This window comes from Rhinopithecus bieti, unplaced genomic scaffold (assembly GCF_001698545.2).
Source record: "Rhinopithecus bieti isolate Rb0 unplaced genomic scaffold, ASM169854v2 scaffold_52849, whole genome shotgun sequence".
NCBI classification, from domain to species: Eukaryota; Metazoa; Chordata; class Mammalia; order Primates; family Cercopithecidae; genus Rhinopithecus; species Rhinopithecus bieti.
Window position 1 is genome coordinate 186559 of NW_016820685.1, and position 18823 is coordinate 205381.

The 18823-nt window shown below is 36.2% G+C and overlaps 1 protein-coding gene across 1 annotated transcript in view; it reads left to right on the top strand.

Annotated features, from left to right (window-relative positions):
* PPP4R3B (protein phosphatase 4 regulatory subunit 3B) overlaps positions 1-18823 on the top strand; it is a 72783-nt gene that overhangs the window by 35520 nt on the left and 18440 nt on the right. The window contains exons 8-13 of the mRNA XM_017859889.1: positions 4378-4535; positions 6393-6409; positions 7773-7868; positions 8754-8795; positions 12371-12529; positions 16667-16867. Coding sequence (XP_017715378.1) covers positions 4378-4535; positions 6393-6409; positions 7773-7868; positions 8754-8795; positions 12371-12529; positions 16667-16867 — 673 coding nt within the window. The remainder of the gene's footprint in view (positions 1-4377; positions 4536-6392; positions 6410-7772; positions 7869-8753; positions 8796-12370; positions 12530-16666; positions 16868-18823) is intronic.

Sequence of the window (18823 nt, forward strand, 5' to 3'; positions counted from 1 at the left end):
AAAAAAAAAAAAAAAAAAAAAAAAGAAAAGAAAAGTTCCTTTCTCAGTGTTTTTTTTTCTTATAACAACCTTCAAGGGGTTTCATTTTCCTGAATTTTCTGAGAGGTAACAATTTTACAATTTTAAAACTGTGTTGCCTCAAAATAATTTAGTCCACAAGAGAAGATAAATCTAATTACAAAAAGAAACCCAAATTAAGTCTTCTACATGCTGAATTCTATATTGGGCTGGTGGTGACCTTTAGGAAGGAAACAGAAAATGACTTATCTGTATATTCAGTGGCAGTTGATATTTTAGTGCCCTTTTAAAATAAATGCTCAGCATTCAAACATTTCCTTTTGGTAAAGTATTATGGAGCAGATTTGATTATGGCAACATGGGTTACAATATTTAAATATGTATTAAGATAAAAGGAAATATTAACATATTTTACTATAGTCATTGTTTCTATCCAAGCAGAAAGGGTAAATTTAGCGATAATGTCGTCTTTTTGTTATACCACAGATTGCATGTATTTTTATATTAATGGCCTTTGAAACATTCAGTAAAACTTATAGAACCTGACTGGGTTAGGTGTTTTCTCATTTAAGAATAAAATCTCATATTAATTTTTTAGATATGATAATAACATTTGTGTTATTTTAAAAGAATCCTTATATTTTAAAGATTTATGCTGACATATTTATATGAAATTTGCTTCAAAATAAATTCTGTAGTGTAGAGATAAGTTGGTGTATTAAACAAGATCGACCGTGAATTAGTAATTGTTGAAGCTGGGATGGATACGTGGGATTTATTATATTATCCTCTCTAGTTCTTTATATATCTGAGATTTATCATAAAAAGAAGTTAGGAAATACATAAGCTAATCTCTATAGATTGACTGTTCAGTATTTTGCATTAGGTCACATTTTATTTCTTAAAATTTCTCCAAGTCACAATAATAACAAAAAAACTCCCAGATACCCTTCACACAAATTCCCCAGTTGTGGTTTTTTTTTTTTTTTTTTTTTTTTGAGACAGAGTCTTCACTCTGTCACCCAGGCTGGAGTGCAGTAGCGCGATCTCGGCTCACTGCAACCTCCGCCTCCCTGGTTCAAGCGATTCTCCTGCCTCAGCCTCCTGAGTAGCTGGGATTACAGGTGCGCATCACCTCGCCCGGCTAATTTTTGTATTTTTAGTAGAGACAGCGTTTCATCATGTTGGTCAGGCTGGTCTTGAACTCCTGGTCTCGGGATCCGCCCTCCTCGGCTTCCCAAAGTGCTGGGATTACAGGCGTGAGCCACTGCACCTGGCCCAATTGTTAATATTTTATCTGTCATTTGTTTTGTCATTCTTTCTATGCTTGCATTTGTATAAATACATATGCATACATGGGTATTATTTTCTTTCTGAACCATTGAGGAATAAGGTGCAGAAATGATGACAAACTGTCCCTTTACCCCTAGTTACTTCACTGTCAGCAACTAAAAACTCTCATATTACTACAGTATAATTATCAAAATCATGATATTAAGATTTTTATAATACTATCATCTAACTACAGTACTCATTCATATTTTATTCATTGTCCCAGTAATGTCCATTTTAACCAAGACAAAAACAAAAAGTTTCTGATCTATTATCCAACAACTTTGGTTGGTCTGTTGTTTCCTCACAATTAGATAGATTCTAGTTACTTCTTTGTGGCAGAAATGGCATAGAAGTATCATTTCCTTCAGTGTGTCATATCAGGAAATCCCCCCAATTTTTAAAAATGAATGTGCCAGATATGGTGGTGGTGCATGCCTGTAATCTCAGCTGCTTGGCAGGATGAGGTGGGAGGATCTCTTGAGCCTAGGAGTTCAAGACCAGCATGGGCAACATAGCAAGATCCTGCTCAAAAAAACAAAACAAAACAAAACGATTGAGTCTTCATTTTTTTCTGTCCAGGCTGTTTGTCATTCCACAGACGTAAGAAGTTGGACCATTACGTTCTGTAGAACTTGAGGAGCTACTTGTAGTTGCGCTCTTCAAATCAGAATGGGTTGAAAGAAGTATCGGTTTTTATATATGTATGTGTATGTATATGTTATATATAGTCATCCCTCAGTATCTGTGGGGGATGGGTTCCAGGAAACCACTTTCCCCTCCCACTGGGACACTAGGATACCTAACTCCACTTATGCTCAAGTCCGTTATATAAAATGGCATAAAATTTGCATATAACCTATGCACATCTTCCCTTATACTTTAGATTATAATACCTGATACAATGCAAATGCTATGTAAATAGTTGTTATACTATATTGTTGAGAGAATAAACATTGTTTAGAGAATAATAACAATAGTAATAAAAGAAAAAATCTGTACATGTTTCAGTATGGATACAACCATCCTTTTTTTTTTTCCTTTCCCAAGTATTTTCATCCTTACTTGGTTGAATCCAGGAGCATGGAACCTACAGATGCAGAGGACCAACTGTATTACTTACACACACACACGTACTTAGAAGCATTCATTAAAGTTGCTGTAAAGCAAATTATGTTAGTGGTTTTTTTTTTTTTTTTTAAGACAGTCCTGCTCTGTCACCCAGGCTGAAGTGCAGTGGCACGATCTTGGCTCACTGCAACCTCTGCCTCCTGGGTTCAAGCAGTTCTCCCTGCCTCAGCCTCCTAAGTAGCTGGGTTTACAGGTGCCCACCACCACACCCAGATAATTTTTTTATATTTTTAGTAGAGATGAGGTTTCACCATGTTGGGCAGGCTGGTCTCAAACTCCTGACCTCAGGCAATCCTCCCGCCTCAGCCTCTCAAATGGCTGGGATTATAGACGTGGGCCATTGCACCCAGCCAATTAATGGACTTTTTATTAAATTCTTGTGTTTGTATTAAGCAAACTGGAAATGTTTTCACAACATCCACCAGTTATTTTTACTCTGATTCAAAATATTCTTGCTCTTGCCATTTCTTCTTTTCTCCTCTTATTTACTGTATCCATCAAACCTAAGATATGCAGATATTAATATTTCCTTGATCTTACAAGACAGTGTCAGTAAAAGATTTTTATGTAATTTTGTCATGATTACCACTTGGCTGATAGTGACTGTCAAATGCCATCAATTACAAAATGTATCTTAATTTTAAGAGGTTAAAAATTTTTTTTTTTGAGACGGAGTCTCGCTGTCACCCAGGCTGGAGTACAGTGGCCGGATCTCAGCTCACTGCAAGCTCCGCCTCCCGGGTTCACGCCATTCTCCTGCCTCAGCCTCCCGAGTAGCTGGGACTACAGGCGCCGGCCACCACGCCCGGCTAGTTTTGTATTTTTTCGTAGAGACGGGGTTTCACCGTGTTAGCCAGGATGGTCTCGATCTCCTGACCTCGTGATCCGCCCGTCTCGGCCTCCCAAAGTGCTGGGATTACAGGCTTGAGCCACCGCGCCCGGCCAAGAGGTTAAAATTTTTAAGAAATCTGTTTTAGAATCAATGAAACAAATGTAAACATCTGATTTTATTTATATTTCCCAATCAGAAAATAGAGATGCCAGCTTAGAATCAGGACAGTCTCTACTAAAAATACAAAAATTAGTCAGGCATGGTGGCTCACACCTTTAATCCCAGCTACTCAAGAGGCTGAGGCAGGAGACTCGTTTGTGAGGTTGCACTGAGCCCAGATTGCCCCACTGCACTCCAGCCTGGGCAAGAGAATGAGACTCCGTTTCAATAAATAAATAAATAAATAAATAAATAAATAAATCCCAAGAGCATGTTACTAATGTAGCAAATCTATCTGATATTAGATTGTTATATAACACAGTGTCTTCTTGCATGAAGAGTTGTGTACTGGGTTATTTTTGGTCATTTTTTCAGTTTTTTCTTTTTTTTTTTTTTTTTTGCTACGAAGGATTTACTAGTTAGAGGCTGAGATAATTTATGTCTTAGGGTCACATGATCTTGTTTGTTTAGTCAACCTCTAAATTTATGCCTGAAACTGAAACTCAAAATGAATAAGAATTACTGCTAAAGAATTGTTTTCCACTTCCTATAAGTTGCAGCATGCTCTGCTTTTGTGGGTTTTCTTCTTCTTCTTCTTCTTCTTCTTCTTCTTCTTTCTTCTTTCTTCTTTCTTCTTTCTTCTTTCTTCTTTCTTCTTTTCTTCTTTCTTCTTCTTCTTTTTTTTTTTTTTTTTTTCCGGAGTGGGATTTTTTTTCACTCTAGTGTGTAGTATTTTATAGAACCTTCAAAAGCAGTAGGAATAAAAGTTTAAATAAGCTATTCCATTCTTTGTTTTTTCTCTGTATGATTCTCACTTTGCTGTTTCAGTTGGTGTTTTTGTCTTAGATCTAAACTAGGTCTAATGGAAATATGTTTTGTTTTGTTTTGTTTTGTTTTGCCACCAGGATATTCTTCTTATTAATGTGGTAATTGAACAAATGATCTGTGATACTGATCCTGAGCTAGGAGGCGCTGTTCAGTTAATGGGACTTCTTCGTACTCTAATTGATCCAGAGAACATGCTGGCTACAACTAATGTAAGAAATTATTCTGAGATAAAAATGTTTTGACCTAGTCAGTTTTAGGTGGCTTTGTAATAAAATTTTGAGAAACAAATATTTTAAGTATTTGTCCAGTTGGTATTTAAGTAGCAGTGGATTCTTACAGCAATTCATTTGTGGTAAAATACAAAATTGTAATCTATTAAAATCTTAGTAAAATGTTAAGAATTCCATTTATGTCCCTTGGCCTCTGTGTGTTAATTTCTTGAAATGTAATATACAACATTGTGAATATACTTAACACTACTAAACTGTACACTTAAAAATGATAAAATTATTATTATTATTATAATTATTTTGAGATGGAGTCTCACTCTGTTGCCAGGCTGGAGTGCAGTGGCATAATCTTGGCTCACTGCAACCTCTGCCTCTCGGGTTCAAACAATTCTTCTTTCTCAGCCTCCCGAGTAACTGGGACTACAGATGCATGCCACCACACCTGGTTAATTTTTGTATTTTTAGTAGAGATGTGGTTTCACCATGTTGGTCAGGCTGGTCTTGAACCCCTGACCTCAGATGATCCACCCACCTGGGCCTCCCAAAGTGCTGGGATTACAGGTGTGAGCCACTGCGCCTGACCAATAAATTTTTACATAGCAAGTTTTATGTTCTGTGATTTTATCACAATAAAAAAGGAAAAATTTATACTGAATGATCTTAATTACATAAAACATTGAAAAAGATTTAAGGAGTAGGTCTTTAATACTTAAGGATTAGATACTCCAGAATATTAATAGTCATTCTCTCAATATGGAGGGATATTTTCTTTATAAAATTTCCTTCATATTTAGAGAATATGTACGTTGTTTTTAAATCATTACAAGTTTGTATGCCCAATTGTGTAAAAAATAGTGCCAAAATCCATAGACATTATTTTCCAAATTTTCAAATTACAAAATTTTAAAATGCTAAAAATTGATTTAAATTTTGTCTCTTCATCTAGTGGCTTGATAACGTGATTCAGTGGTTTTTAAAATTTGGATAGAGTTGGTGAAATCTGGGGTTCCAAATTTTAAGTAGTTAAGTTGCTATCACATGGGCTTAATTGGTTCTTTTTCTTTCTAAATATTTTATTTTCCAAAACAGATTCATATGTGTCTTTTCCACACATTTGAATGTTATTTTAAAGTTGAGAGAATTTTCTTTCTTTGTTACATTCTTGGGAAAAACTCAATACACTGCAGAGAGAGAGACAAATGGGATCAATAGTGATTATGGTGTATGCTGTTCTGACTTACATGTTGTTTATTTTGTGTGTGTTTTATATGTTTTCTATTTGTGTTGAGAACACTTAAAATCTACTCTCTTAGCAGTTTGCAAGTGTAATAAATTGTTAGTAATATATTGTTATTATGTATGTTGTACAATAGATTGGTTCTTCATTGAATTTCATATTCATATCACAGGCATCTTTTGGATGGAAAAAATTATTTTGGAATAATTTTCCTCAAAAAAACATACTTTGTGAGCTATCTGATCTTGCTTCCATTTTTTACTTAGTATTACATATGAAGCGTAGCACTTAAATTTTCAGTTCACAAAGAAATAAGAACTTAAAGTGCGATATAGTATTTTTGGTTCTTTCAACAATATATAACCAAGTTTTATTTTTTCACAGTAATCCTTAAAAGTCATCTGCTTGTATGGATCTGGTACTGCTAATTATTTTTGTTTTGGTTTTGGTTCTGAAAAGGTTATGTACTGCTAATCTTGAAAGGATGTTTTTTTATTTACAAAAAGTAACAGTATTCTTTTCAAACTTCTGTGTTTTTCAGAAAACTGAAAAAGGTGAAATTTCTATTTCCCTTCTACAACCATTTAATTGCATGTTCTCACAGCAACCACTTTTGACCAATCAGAGACAAATGTGAAAAGGGTAGGATCTCTTATTTATCTACTATGATTTCTGTTTTTAAAGAAGGATGAGATAAATATTAAACTAACAGGCAATTTACTTGAGACTTTATATGACAGGGAAATTACGACTGAAAAACTTAAACTGCAATATAAAATTATGATTTTCTTGTTTCTTAGGGTTATGGAAGTGAATGATAAAATGTGGCAAGACTATTCTTTCAGGGGCCATTTCTGTAGTTTGTTACTACAGAAGTTTCTCTGAATGTGTAGACCACTGGCGGAAAACAAAAAAAGAAAATGTGGCAAACAGTATTACACACTAAGGAATTGAGATGTAGACACTTATCAAAAGAAAGCATTGTCCCCAAATTTGTGAGAGTTGATATCTAGAATGAGTAGGAGCAAATAGTATAAATATTGTAACTTAATCTGCAAATGCTCATTCATATGCCAATATATGCTGATATATATGGGCAAGGCTTTTCATTAGTATTTTAAAATTGCATTTCCATATTCTCTTTGTTATATAATCAGCACCCGTAATTCATCAGCTGCAATTTCTGTTTCAGTTTATTAAAATGGAGTGAAAATCTAAAATATTTTGAAGGAGTCTGAGTGCAGAATCTTACTATGGTTTTAGTATATCCCTCTAGGTAATCATAGTTGCATATATCTAATTTGGAGGCAATTTTTAAATTGAGTTCTACTATATTCAGCTTAGCCATAGATATTACAGTTCTCTGAGATTTCATCAATCTCAGAGATTTCATCAATCTCATATGTTACCATATGACCATAATACATACTAACGTAAGCAAAGGACTTTGAAAAGCTTACAACTTACTTAGTGAAATCAGAAATATGTGGAGCATAGTAGAACATTAGCCACTATCTGAAAATATTTGTTAACCTGAAGAGTCACTTAAAAGGAAGTTAGTTAGGAGAATTTTGTGAAACTAATAAGTTGAAACATGAGCACACCCTGTGTAATACTATCAGTTCCATTTCTGAGTATATACTCTAGGGAATGTTTGTGCATATGCATGACAGGTACAAGAATGTTGCTGCATTGTTTGTGGTAGGAAAATGAATAAAATATGTTTTTTTCATATAATGGAATACTATATAGCAGTTAAAATAATTGAATTTTGATGTATCAACTGAATAATTCCCCAAAATATCAAGGTGAATGGGTACAAAAGCACATCACAGAGGGTTTTCTTGCAGAATGGTTCCATTTATATAAATAAAAATAATGCATTTTTTATGTTCATTTTAATAAAACACTTCCGGCTTACAGAAATATATAGATAATAGTATAACAGACACTCATATACTGCCTGTTGGCTTTATCAAAACTAACTTGCCATATTTTTTTTCAGATTTTTTTTTAAAACATTACAGATATAGTTGGAGTTTCGTATGTACCCCTTCACATTCCCATTCCCATTCTACCCCCTCTTCCTCCATCTCTCAAGGTATGCTGAATTTGGAGTTTATCACTCCTGTGTTTACTTATGTTGTTATGATGTGTATATATGGTATTATTTTTCATATTTTCAAAGTTGCTATAAATTTAATGTCATATGTATTATTCTGCATATTTTTTTATCCAGTGTTATTTTTGAGATCTGTTCGTGTTGATACCTGTTCATATTGATCTAATTCATATTGAAATAGAGTTCTTATTTATTTTTAACTCCTACATAATCCTCTCTTATGAGTATGCTGTAATAGAGCCATTCTGCCTCTAATGTGCATTTGTTTCTAGCTTTTTGCTATTACAAATAATGCTCCAGTTACATTCTTGTGTTTCCCTATGCACATGTGCCTTGATGTGCTCTAGAATGTATGCCTAGAAATTGGAACTTATTTATAATGGCCTACTTAATTGAGTTTTTTGTTTTTTTAATTTAAAGCATAAACACATTTATTATTCTGGAGTTTTAAAAATTCCTGTATTTTCTGTTTTTAAAAATGACATGTATAATGATCAAATGCAAATATTATTTTAAAAAATTAAAATAAAAAAACAAACATGATATGAAGAGAAATATCCTAATTGTTGAATGATGAATAGGAGAAGGTAAAAGAAGATATGTCGGTTTTATCCCTGGTTGTAATCTTACTTTTTATCAGAATATATATGCTATGTTGTCTTTTAATAATTCTACAGCTACATCCACTTTTGTAAAAGATTGCAGATACAGTTATAATTTTGCTGAAGCAACCAAGTCTTAATGGTTATTTTGAGGGTAAAATGGATTATGATTGAAGTCATGCATTGTATATTATAAAGTACTAGGGAAAGGTGGGATATTATTACTGAAGTATTTGATTTTAATTTTTAATTTTTTTATTAGATAATATAGTTGGATCAAACAAAAACAACACAATTTGCCCTGGTAAGTATAAATTCATACTTTACGAATACATGCAAATTATAAACTTTTTTTCTACTTTAAGTGTAATGCACTTATATAAGGCTAAGAAAAGCATATTTTGGCATAAAAACAAAATCCAAGAACAAATTTACTTTTGTCTGTATTATAAAGAAAAAATTCCACTATCTCCAGTATTAAAAATAGAAAACTAGTTGGAATTCTGTTGTTTTTTCCCTGAAAATGTATAGCTTGTTTTCTGTCGTTGTTATGAGAAGGCATTGTCTGAAAGTCGAGGATTTAGTTCTTATTTTGAAATGTAGTAAACTAAGACCAGTTACTTTGCAACTAACTTTCATGACCACTTTATGCTTATTGTTCATGAATCTGAATCAAAAAGTAGTTGTTCCTATTTAGAACAGGCATACTAGGTATGGGCTTGATACTAATAAAGACATGTGCTGTGTTGTACACCTAGTGTCCCATGCCTTTTCTGCCAGCCTCATCAAATCTCAAAGGGGAGGCAGTTTCAAATAAGGAGGCTGTTTAGAGATTGGACTATTTAGAGATATGAGTAATTTCTTGTCCCAGTCATGAAGACAAGACATTTGTTTAACACTGTAGGTCATTGTGTTTTGTTTTGTTTGTTTGTTTGTTTTGGTTTTTTTTGAGATGGAGTCTAACTCTGTCGCCCAGGCTGGAGTGCAGTGGCACAATCTTGGCTTACTGCAACTTCTGCCTCCCAAGTTCAAGCGATTCTTCTGCCTGAGCCTCCCAACTTTTTGTATTTTTAGTAGAGATGGGGTTTCACCGTGTTAGCCAGGGTGGTCTTGATCTCCTGACCTCGTGATCTGCCTGCCTCGGCCTCCCAAAGTGCTGGGATTAGAGGTGTGAGCCACTGCGCCCGGCCTGTTTTTGTTTTTTCAATTTAATTTCCACATACAGCATTGAGGGTCAAGGTTAAAAAATCTTTTGTAATAAAATTTGGGAATTGAGAAATAAAGAAGGATTGCTTTTTTTTTGTTTGTTTGTTTGAGACAGAGTCTCACTCTGTCACCCAGGCTAGAGTGCAGTGGTATGATTTCGGCTCACTGCAGCCTCTATCTCCTGGGTTCAAGCGATCTCCCACCTCAGCCTCCCAAGTAGCTAGGATTACAGGTGCATGCCACCATGCCCAACTAGTATTTTTTGTATTTTTAGTAGAGACGGGGTTTCACCATGTTGGCCAGACTGGTCTCAAACTCCTGACCTCAGGCGATCCACCCACCTTGGCCTCCCAAAGTGCTGGGATTACAGGCATGAGCCACTGCACCTGGCCAGGAATTGCCTTTAATGGTGAGGGACTAGTTCAGATTTTGGCTGTGGTACTGGCTGTTGTAGAAATTGGTCTGGAGCAAGTGAAACTCTTTACTTGCATTTAAAGTATAAACAGTCCTTGAAATATCAGAATTTTATTTTGTGTATTTATATGTGATGGTCATTCTGTTATTAGAAAGAATGCTAATTTATTCCCCATAGCATTGTAGTTCCCCAAAATATTTATGTATATAATCGCAAGTAAATAAAATAGTTGTACTAGATGATGTCATTTTTTTAAAAATTCTGTAAGACTGTGATTTTATAATTTCCTTACAGCTTAATATTTCCTTGTCTAGCCAAGCGTGGTGGCTCACACCTGTAATCTCAGCACTTTGGGAGGCCGAGGCGGGAGGATCGGTTGAGCCCAGGAGTTAGAGACCAGCCTGGGCAACATAGTGAGACCTTGTCTCTACAAAAAATAAACTGGGCATGGTGGTATGTCCCTGTGGTCCCAAGCTACTAGGGAGGCTGAGGTGGCAGGATCACTTGAGTCTGGGAAGTTGAGGCTGCAGTGAGCCGAAATTGCACCAGTGCCCTCCAGCCTGGGTGACATAGTGATACCTTGTCTGAAACAACAAGAAAATATTTCCTTGTCTAAAGCACTTATAATAGGGGTACGTGATTGTCCATATGAGCCCTTGACATAAATTAAAATTTGATGTTCAAGAAGCAGTTCAAAATCATTTCATGGATGTATAAACCAAAGCCTCGGGAAAAGAAAAAATGCAAGTTTATTCAGTAAGTCCCTCTCTATGGATATCATGAGTTGATATTTTAAAAGTTGTATATAGGCGGGGCTCAGTGGCTCATGCCTGTAATCCCAGCACTTTGGGAGGCCAAGGCGGGCAGATCACAAGGTCAGGAGATTGAGACCATCCTGGCTAACACGGTGAAACCCCATCTGTACCAAAAATACAAAAAGAAAAAAAAGTTAGCCAGGATTGGTGGTGGGCGCCTGTAGTCCCAGCTACTCGGGAGGCTGAGGCAGGAGAATGGCGTGAACCCGAGAGGCAGAGCTTGCAGTGAGCCGAGATAGCGCTATTGCACTCCAGCCTGGGCTACGGAGCCAGACTCTGTCTCAAAAAAAAAAAAAAAAAGTTGTATATGAAGTTATATTAAATTATGCTTAAGAATCTTAGGCTGGACGTGGTGGCTCACGCCTGTAATCCCAGCACTTTGGGAGGCTGAGGTGGGCGGATCATGAGGTCAGGAGATTGAGACCATCCTGGCTAACTTGGTGAAACCCCGTCTCTACTAAGAACACAAAAAAATTAGCCGGGCGTGGTGGTGAGCGCCTGTAGTCCCAGCTGCTTAGGAGGCTAAGGCAGGAGCAGTGCGTGAGCCCGGGAGGTTGAGGTTGCTGTGAGCCAAGATGGTGCCACTGCACTCCTGCCTGGGCGACAGAGCAAAGACTCCGTACTGAAAACAAAAAAAAAGAACTCTGATTTGTAATATTTTTTCATTTCATATAATACAGCCTAAAAAATATCCTTATTCTTAAAATGTCTGTTTCTAAAAGCATATAATTCTGTTTCTTGAGAAATTTGTGTTGACCCACTTTAGGCAAAAAGTTTTAAGTATTTTTTTTAACAGTGCGCCCTTTATAGCATTTATAATATTAATAATATAGCATTTATTACAGAAACATTACCAAGAACTCCTCAATGCCATCAAGGTATTATTATCATGTTCATATATTTTTATTGCTCTTCTTTCTGTATTTCATATTTTATGCAAATATGAGTCTTAGTTATCTAGTAGGTAAAACTGATAATATGCTTCTGCCTAATGAAAAGTAAAATCTACAGCCTTTTAATGGATGTGAAAATGGAGGAAATGGGCCAGGCACAGGAGCTTACACTTGTAATCCCAGCGCTATGGGAGGCTAAGGTGGGAGGATCGCTTGAGCCCAGAGTTTGACACCAGCCGGGACAACATAGTGAGGCCCCATCTCTACAAAAAATTGAAAAAAAAATTAGCTAGCATGGTGGCGTACATCTGTAGTTCCAGCTACTCTGGCAGCTGAGGTGGGAGGAACAGTTGAGTCTGGGAGGTGGAAGCTGCAATGTGCCATAATCGCGCCACCACACTCCAAACTGGGTGACAGAGTGAGACCTTGTCTCAAAAAAAAAAAAAAGGAGGAATTACAGTTTAGATTTTGTTATGAAATAGGATGTAAGCTTTATTTATTCTTTATTTAGATATATTCAGTATTTTCATGAGATTACTTTCTTTTGTAGATAATTATCAAACAGCACAGCTACTTGCCTTAATTTTAGAGTTACTCACATTTTGTGTGGAACATCACACATATCACATTAAAAACTATATTATGAACAAGGACTTGCTAAGAAGAGTCTTGGTCTTGATGAATTCAAAGCACACTTTTCTGGCCTTGTGTAAGTATAAAATGTTTTAAGGAGCAACATTTTTAATAGAGATAAAGCTGAAGTTACCCATTTGAAGTTATTTATTAGCAGTGTATATTCTATGAATGAGATGATTGTGAGAAGTCCTACTCTTTTGTTCTTATGTAAAGGGCGAGAGGACTAGGTTGTAGTGATTTTCCCACCCACATATTGCTCACATTTAGATTCAATGAGCCTAACTTTTGTTGTGATACAATACCATGTGCAGTGACAGCATTTTACTAACAGAACCAGTCCTGCTGTTTTTTTTTTACATCTACTTCATCAAACTGTCATTTAGTAGTCACTCTTTATAATTATCCTGATATTTGCATCAATGTTGATTTTTGGCAGACTATAAACTAAAAAAGTTTCATAATTTCACCTGCAAACAGAGAAAGAAACATCCTCCCTCCAAATGAAAAGGACTTTGTGGTTTTATTCTGACCATAAAAATTATAGCTTAAATATAGACATTTAATTTAATGTAAAGAGAAAATGTTAATCTCCCTAATCTTTATTTTTATGGACTTAAAATAGCCAGTGTTAACTATCTGCGTTATTTCTTTTTTTAATACCCATACCAATTTAGATAATAAACATATTCACACATGTATAGAGGACTTTTTGTGTTTTTTATATTTACAAAACAGGATCATACCAACACATTTCTCAGCTCCCTAATACTACTCTAGCTTAATCAATATTGTGTAGACTGATTTTATTCCTGGAGATAGCTGAGTAAGATTTTATGGTATGGCTCTTCCACAGATTCTTCTGCCATTCTCCAGTGAATAAATTACAAGATTGTTTTTGCTTTTTTGCCACTCCAAACCTCACTGTAGTAAATAGTCTAGTACATAAATCTTTTAAGTACTGATTTATTTCTTTCTATAGGATAGATTCTCAATAATGGGATTGGTAAGACAAAATGTTTATCTGTTTTATACTTTTTAGTGTATCCCTTTAAGTTTTAATTTACCATATAGCTGCCAGATTACTTCCCCCAAAATTGAAGCACTTTGACATTCTCCCACCATTCAGTGTTACTAATTTTAAAATGTTATCAATCTGATAATGGAAAATGTGGTATCTCATTGTTATTCTAATTTGCATTTTCCCTGACAGCATCTTTTCATATATTAGTGTACTTTGCATTTTTATCTGTTGTGAATTGCCAGTTATCTTTTTCTTAGAGCGTTTTGTATATTAGAGATATTAACGGTTTATCATGTTTTGAGGAGAACAAACATGTCTATCTTCATTGTCTTTTGTCTTTGCCTTTATTTATAGTATTGTTTTCCAAATAACTTTAAAATTTCCTTGTGATGACAAAAATGTCTTTGTTTTCCTTTTATGACTTTTAGGGTTTTTGTTTTGCTTAGGAAAGTCTGTGTCCTAAGATTATGCAGATATTCTCACTTTCTTCTGATATCTTCATTTCCTTTTTTACATTTATATATGTAACACATGTGAACTTTGTTTTTGCATATACTTTGAAATGAGAGTGTTTGAAATGAGTGTTTCCTAGATATATAGCCAACAGTATCAGCACGTTTATTAAGGCAACCATACCTTTCCCCTTTCCTTCTGAATTGAAATATAATTTCTGTTATACAATAAGTTAACATATATATACTTTTGTTTTATTTCTGGACTGTCGTTTAATTTCACCAAATGAAAAAGTACCAGTGTTGGCCAGGCGCAATGGCTCACGCCTGTAATCCCAGCACTTTGGGAGGCCAACGTGGGTGGATCACCTGAGGTCAGGAGTTCGAGAGCAGCCTGGGCAACATGACCATCTCTACTAAAAATGCAAAAATTAGCCAGGCATGGTGGTGTATGTCTATAATCCCAGCTACTCAGGAAGCTGAGGCAGGAGAATTCGCTTGAACCTGGGAGACGGAGGTTAAAGTGAGCTGAGATTGCTCCACTGCACTCTAGCCTGGGCAACAGAGCAAGACTCTGTCTCAAAAAAAAAAAACAAATAAAAAAAACCCAGTGTTTATTATATTATGCCAGGCATTATCGTGTCTCTGTTGTAAGGTTTAATACCTACTGAGACCCCTTCACTTTTGTTTTTCATACTTTTCTTGGTTGTTCTTAGACATTTTTTTCTTTCATAATAACTAAATGATTATGTCCAGTTCATTTTGATTGGAATTACATTACATTTTTATATTAATTTTGGAATGGTTGATGTTCTTAAGACAGATTTTCCTATTTGGTTCTCTATAAATAGTACTTTTTGATGACTGCAGAGTACTTCTCTTAATATGAACATGTCAATTGAGTGCATTTCCTTTTTTTTTTTTTTTTTTCTGAGACAGAGTCTCGCTCTGTTGCCCAGACTGGAGTATAGTGGTGCAGTCTCAGTTCACTGCAACTTGTGCTTCCGAGGTTCAAGTGATTCTCCTGCCTCAGCCTCCCGAGTAGCTGGGATTACAGGCATCTTCCACCACACCTGGCTAATTTTTTGTATTTTTTGTAGAGACGGAGTTTCACCATGTTTGCCAGGCTGATCTTGAACTCCTGACCTCGTGATCCACCCTCCTCAGCTTCCCAAAGCACTGAGATTACAGGCGTGAATCACTGCACCCAGCCACAATTTCCAATATTTAAATGTTTATATCATTTCAAGGTTTCTATTATTGTAAGCAGGGCTGTTGTAACTATAGTTTTGTGTACATATCAGTTCATTTATCAGCAGTGTATAAGTCTGCCTCTTTGCTCACACACTTGCCAGTGCTTCAGTCTGTTGCATCTTAAGTAAACCATTTCTTATCCTGCCACAAAAAGAGGGGAGATTGCAAGTCTAACATTTCTCCCCATACTTGTTTGGTGTTGCAGTTTAACATTTATACCTTATGTGGCCTATTTCTGTTTTATTCTCAGATAATGTTTAGAACCTCTTGTGACAGGCACACTTCTTTATTTAATGAGTTTCATCTATGAATAGAGGGTTGGAATGAGAAAATGACTTATAAAATCAGAACCCTTGTGTTTTGAAGATTTGCCTAGTGGTATCTGTAGAATAAATTAAACTACTTAGGGGAAAGGATACAAGTTAAAGGATCAACAAATATAAAACTAAAGGATTGAAATTACAGCCCTTCCTCTTCCATAAAATTTTTAGCAGTAATATTGCTAAATTTAGTAAGCTTTATTTAGCTACTCACGAGTTAAAAATGAGATTTCTTTTCAGTATCCTAAAATGTGAAGTGAAGTTGTACTTCTTATTCATTACTCTTTCTTTTAACAAATACAATCTGATCTGCCACAGTGCATGTTTAGCCAGGTAAAATAGCTTGTAAGCAATTGGTACATAAGAGAATGATGTCATTATAATATGGAGATAGGATTGGTTCACAAATGTTTGTTTGTTTGTGTTTTGAGACAGAGTCTCATAGACGGGGTTTCACCATGTTGGCCAGGCTTGTCTCAATCTCCTGACCTCGTGATCCGCCCGCCTTGGCACAAATCTTTTTTCAAGGCAAAGAAAAGTAGAATAGTGTGAGTGGAAACAGCCTTCATCAAAGAAGGAAAAAACCTTTAGATCTCCTGTTAAGTGATTGGCATCTGGCATCAGGAGCCTCTTTAGCTGTATTTTCAGAAAATTGAAAACAAGCTTTTGCCTCTAAATCGCCCTCCCTCAGAGAGGCAAGGCAATCTTAGCTCATGGCAGGTTGCCCACTCCTGTGCCCACCTTAATGACAGTGCCCCCAACTGATTCTGAGCTGCCTTCACTGCATTGTCTCAGCATCCACCAGCACTGCTCTAAATACTGCCAGCATTTTGCATATTTTTTAATCTCTGTCATAGAGCTACCTGCCTGGGTAGTTTATCTCCTAGATTCCAATTACTGTTTGTTGTTGTTGTTGTTGTTGTTAGTTCTGGCTACAGAGTTGTACAGGTTTTGAGCGGTCCTCTGCAGCTCTGTTTTCCTCAAAGTCCGGTTTTACTGAACAGTTTTACTTTTCATTTTAAAGGAGTTTACTTTTTACTTTATGCACAGTTTTACTTTTCATTTTAGAAGAGCATATACATTGTTTTATGGTGGGAAAACACCTGTATAATAATTGATTTTAGTAAGATCATTAACTTATTCCCTATATTATGTTTTATTAGGTGCTCTTCGCTTTATGAGGCGGATAATTGGACTTAAAGATGAATTTTATAATCGTTACATCACCAAGGGAAATCTTTTTGAGCCAGTTATAAATGCACTTCTGGATAATGGAACTCGGTACAATCTATTGAATTCAGCTGTTATTGAGTTGTTTGAATTTATAAGAGTGGTAAGTTTATATAAAACAACTGTTATTATATGTAATTTTATGTATATAATTTTTTATGTAAAAGTAAAAGAATTATATGTAAGCAAAGTGACTTCATTCCCTTTTCACCCCTGAAATTATATATTCCATGTGTCTTAGAATCTATTTCTAATGAACTGAAATTTAAAAAATCAGTAGCTTTTTAATTCTTATTTGCCACATGGTTATAGTTTAGTGGTTTTATTTTGATGCTAATATTTTAAATGCTAATATTTTAATTGTGAAATATAAAAGTGAAATTCAGCATAGTCTTTCAGCCCATATTTACTTGATTTTCTCAGTTCCATTTTTATTGGCCAAATGTTTTATGATCTCATTTGGTGTATGTGGACATTTCAGTCAATCATGCCTTAGTCACGTGATCTTTTAGGAGAAGGTGATATTTTATTGTAAAGGTAGTGATTTAAAAAGAGTAAGGATGGAAAAATAATTCATTTGGTGTTGGGTGTGATAGCTCACATCTGTAATCCCAGCACTTTGGGAGGCCTGGGCGGGCAGATCACTTAAGGTCAGGAGTTCGTAACCAGCCTGGCCAACATGATGAAACCCTGTCTCTACTAAAAATACAAAAATGAGCTGGGTGTGATGGCACACAGCTGTAGTCCCAGCCACTTGGGAAGCTGAGGCACAAGAATCACTTGAACCCAGGAGGTGGGGTTGCAGTGAGCCAAGATTACATCACTTCCTTCCAGCCTGGGTGACAGAGCAAGACTCTTGTCTCAAAAAAAAATTCATTTGGTAGACATTATACAAGGTGCGTAAAAGGTAGAATGGAATCCTAGAATTTTAAGTTAAAGAGAACAGGAAGTTAGATGGACTACTCCAATTACTGTATTTTATAGATCAGGGAATTAAGACACCCAAAGTTATTAAGTGACCTATTCAAGAACATCCATTTGGATAGTAGCACAATCAGGACCAGTCAGAACTTGAAGCTTTGTCCCAGCTTAGTTTCAGGCAACAGAAGATTTGTCATAAACAGTCTGGAGGGCAATCTATGTGAATAACAGGAGTGCGACAGATAACTGTAGAACCTCTACAACAAATTTACTTCGCCTGTACTTAATACATGCTGAAATCATTCTACTGAGGAAATGGCCACATGGTTGGAAAGAATTTGGGTTTTATTTTTTGTTTTGTGTTGTTTGAGACAAGGTCTCATGCTGTCTGTCACCCAAGCTCGAGTGCAATAATGCAATCAGAGTTCACTGCAGCCTCGACCTCCTGGGCTCAAGCAGATCCTTCCACGTCAGCCTTCTGAGTAGTTGGAAATACAGGCATTCACTAAAATGCCTGGCTAATTTTTAAATTTTTTTTTTTTTTTTTTTTTTTGGAGACGGAGTCTCGCTCTGTCGCTCGGGCTGGAGTGCAGTGGGCGGATCTCAGCTCACTGCAAGCTCCGCCTCCCGGGTTTACGCCATTCTCCTTCCTCAGCCTCCCGAGTAGCTGGGACTACAGGCGCCCGCCACCTCGCCCGGCTAGTTTTTTTTTTGTATTTTTTAGTAGAGACGGGGTTTCACAGTGTTAGCCAGGATGGTCTCGATCTCCTGACCTCGTGATCCGCCCGTCTCGGCCTCCCAAAGTGCTGGGATTACAGAAGCCACTTTCGTAGTTTATTTTACGTTGGCTAGGATTTTACCAACGTAAATCCTTGAGCCACCGCGCCCGGCCTATTTTTAAATTTTTTAAGGGATGGGGTCTCCCTTTGTTGCCCAGGCTGGTCTCAAACTCGTAGGCTTAACCAGTCCTCCCACCTCAGCCTCCCAAAGTGTTGGATTACAGGTGTGAGCCACTGCACCTGGCTGGAAATAATTTGAAAAAAGAAAGTCGAAGCTAGAAATTCATTCTCTAGTTTTATTTCTTAAAACTCAGATATCTCGGGCCGGGCGCGGTGGCTCAAGCCTGTAATCCCAGCACTTTGGGAGGCCGAGACGGGTGGATCACGAGG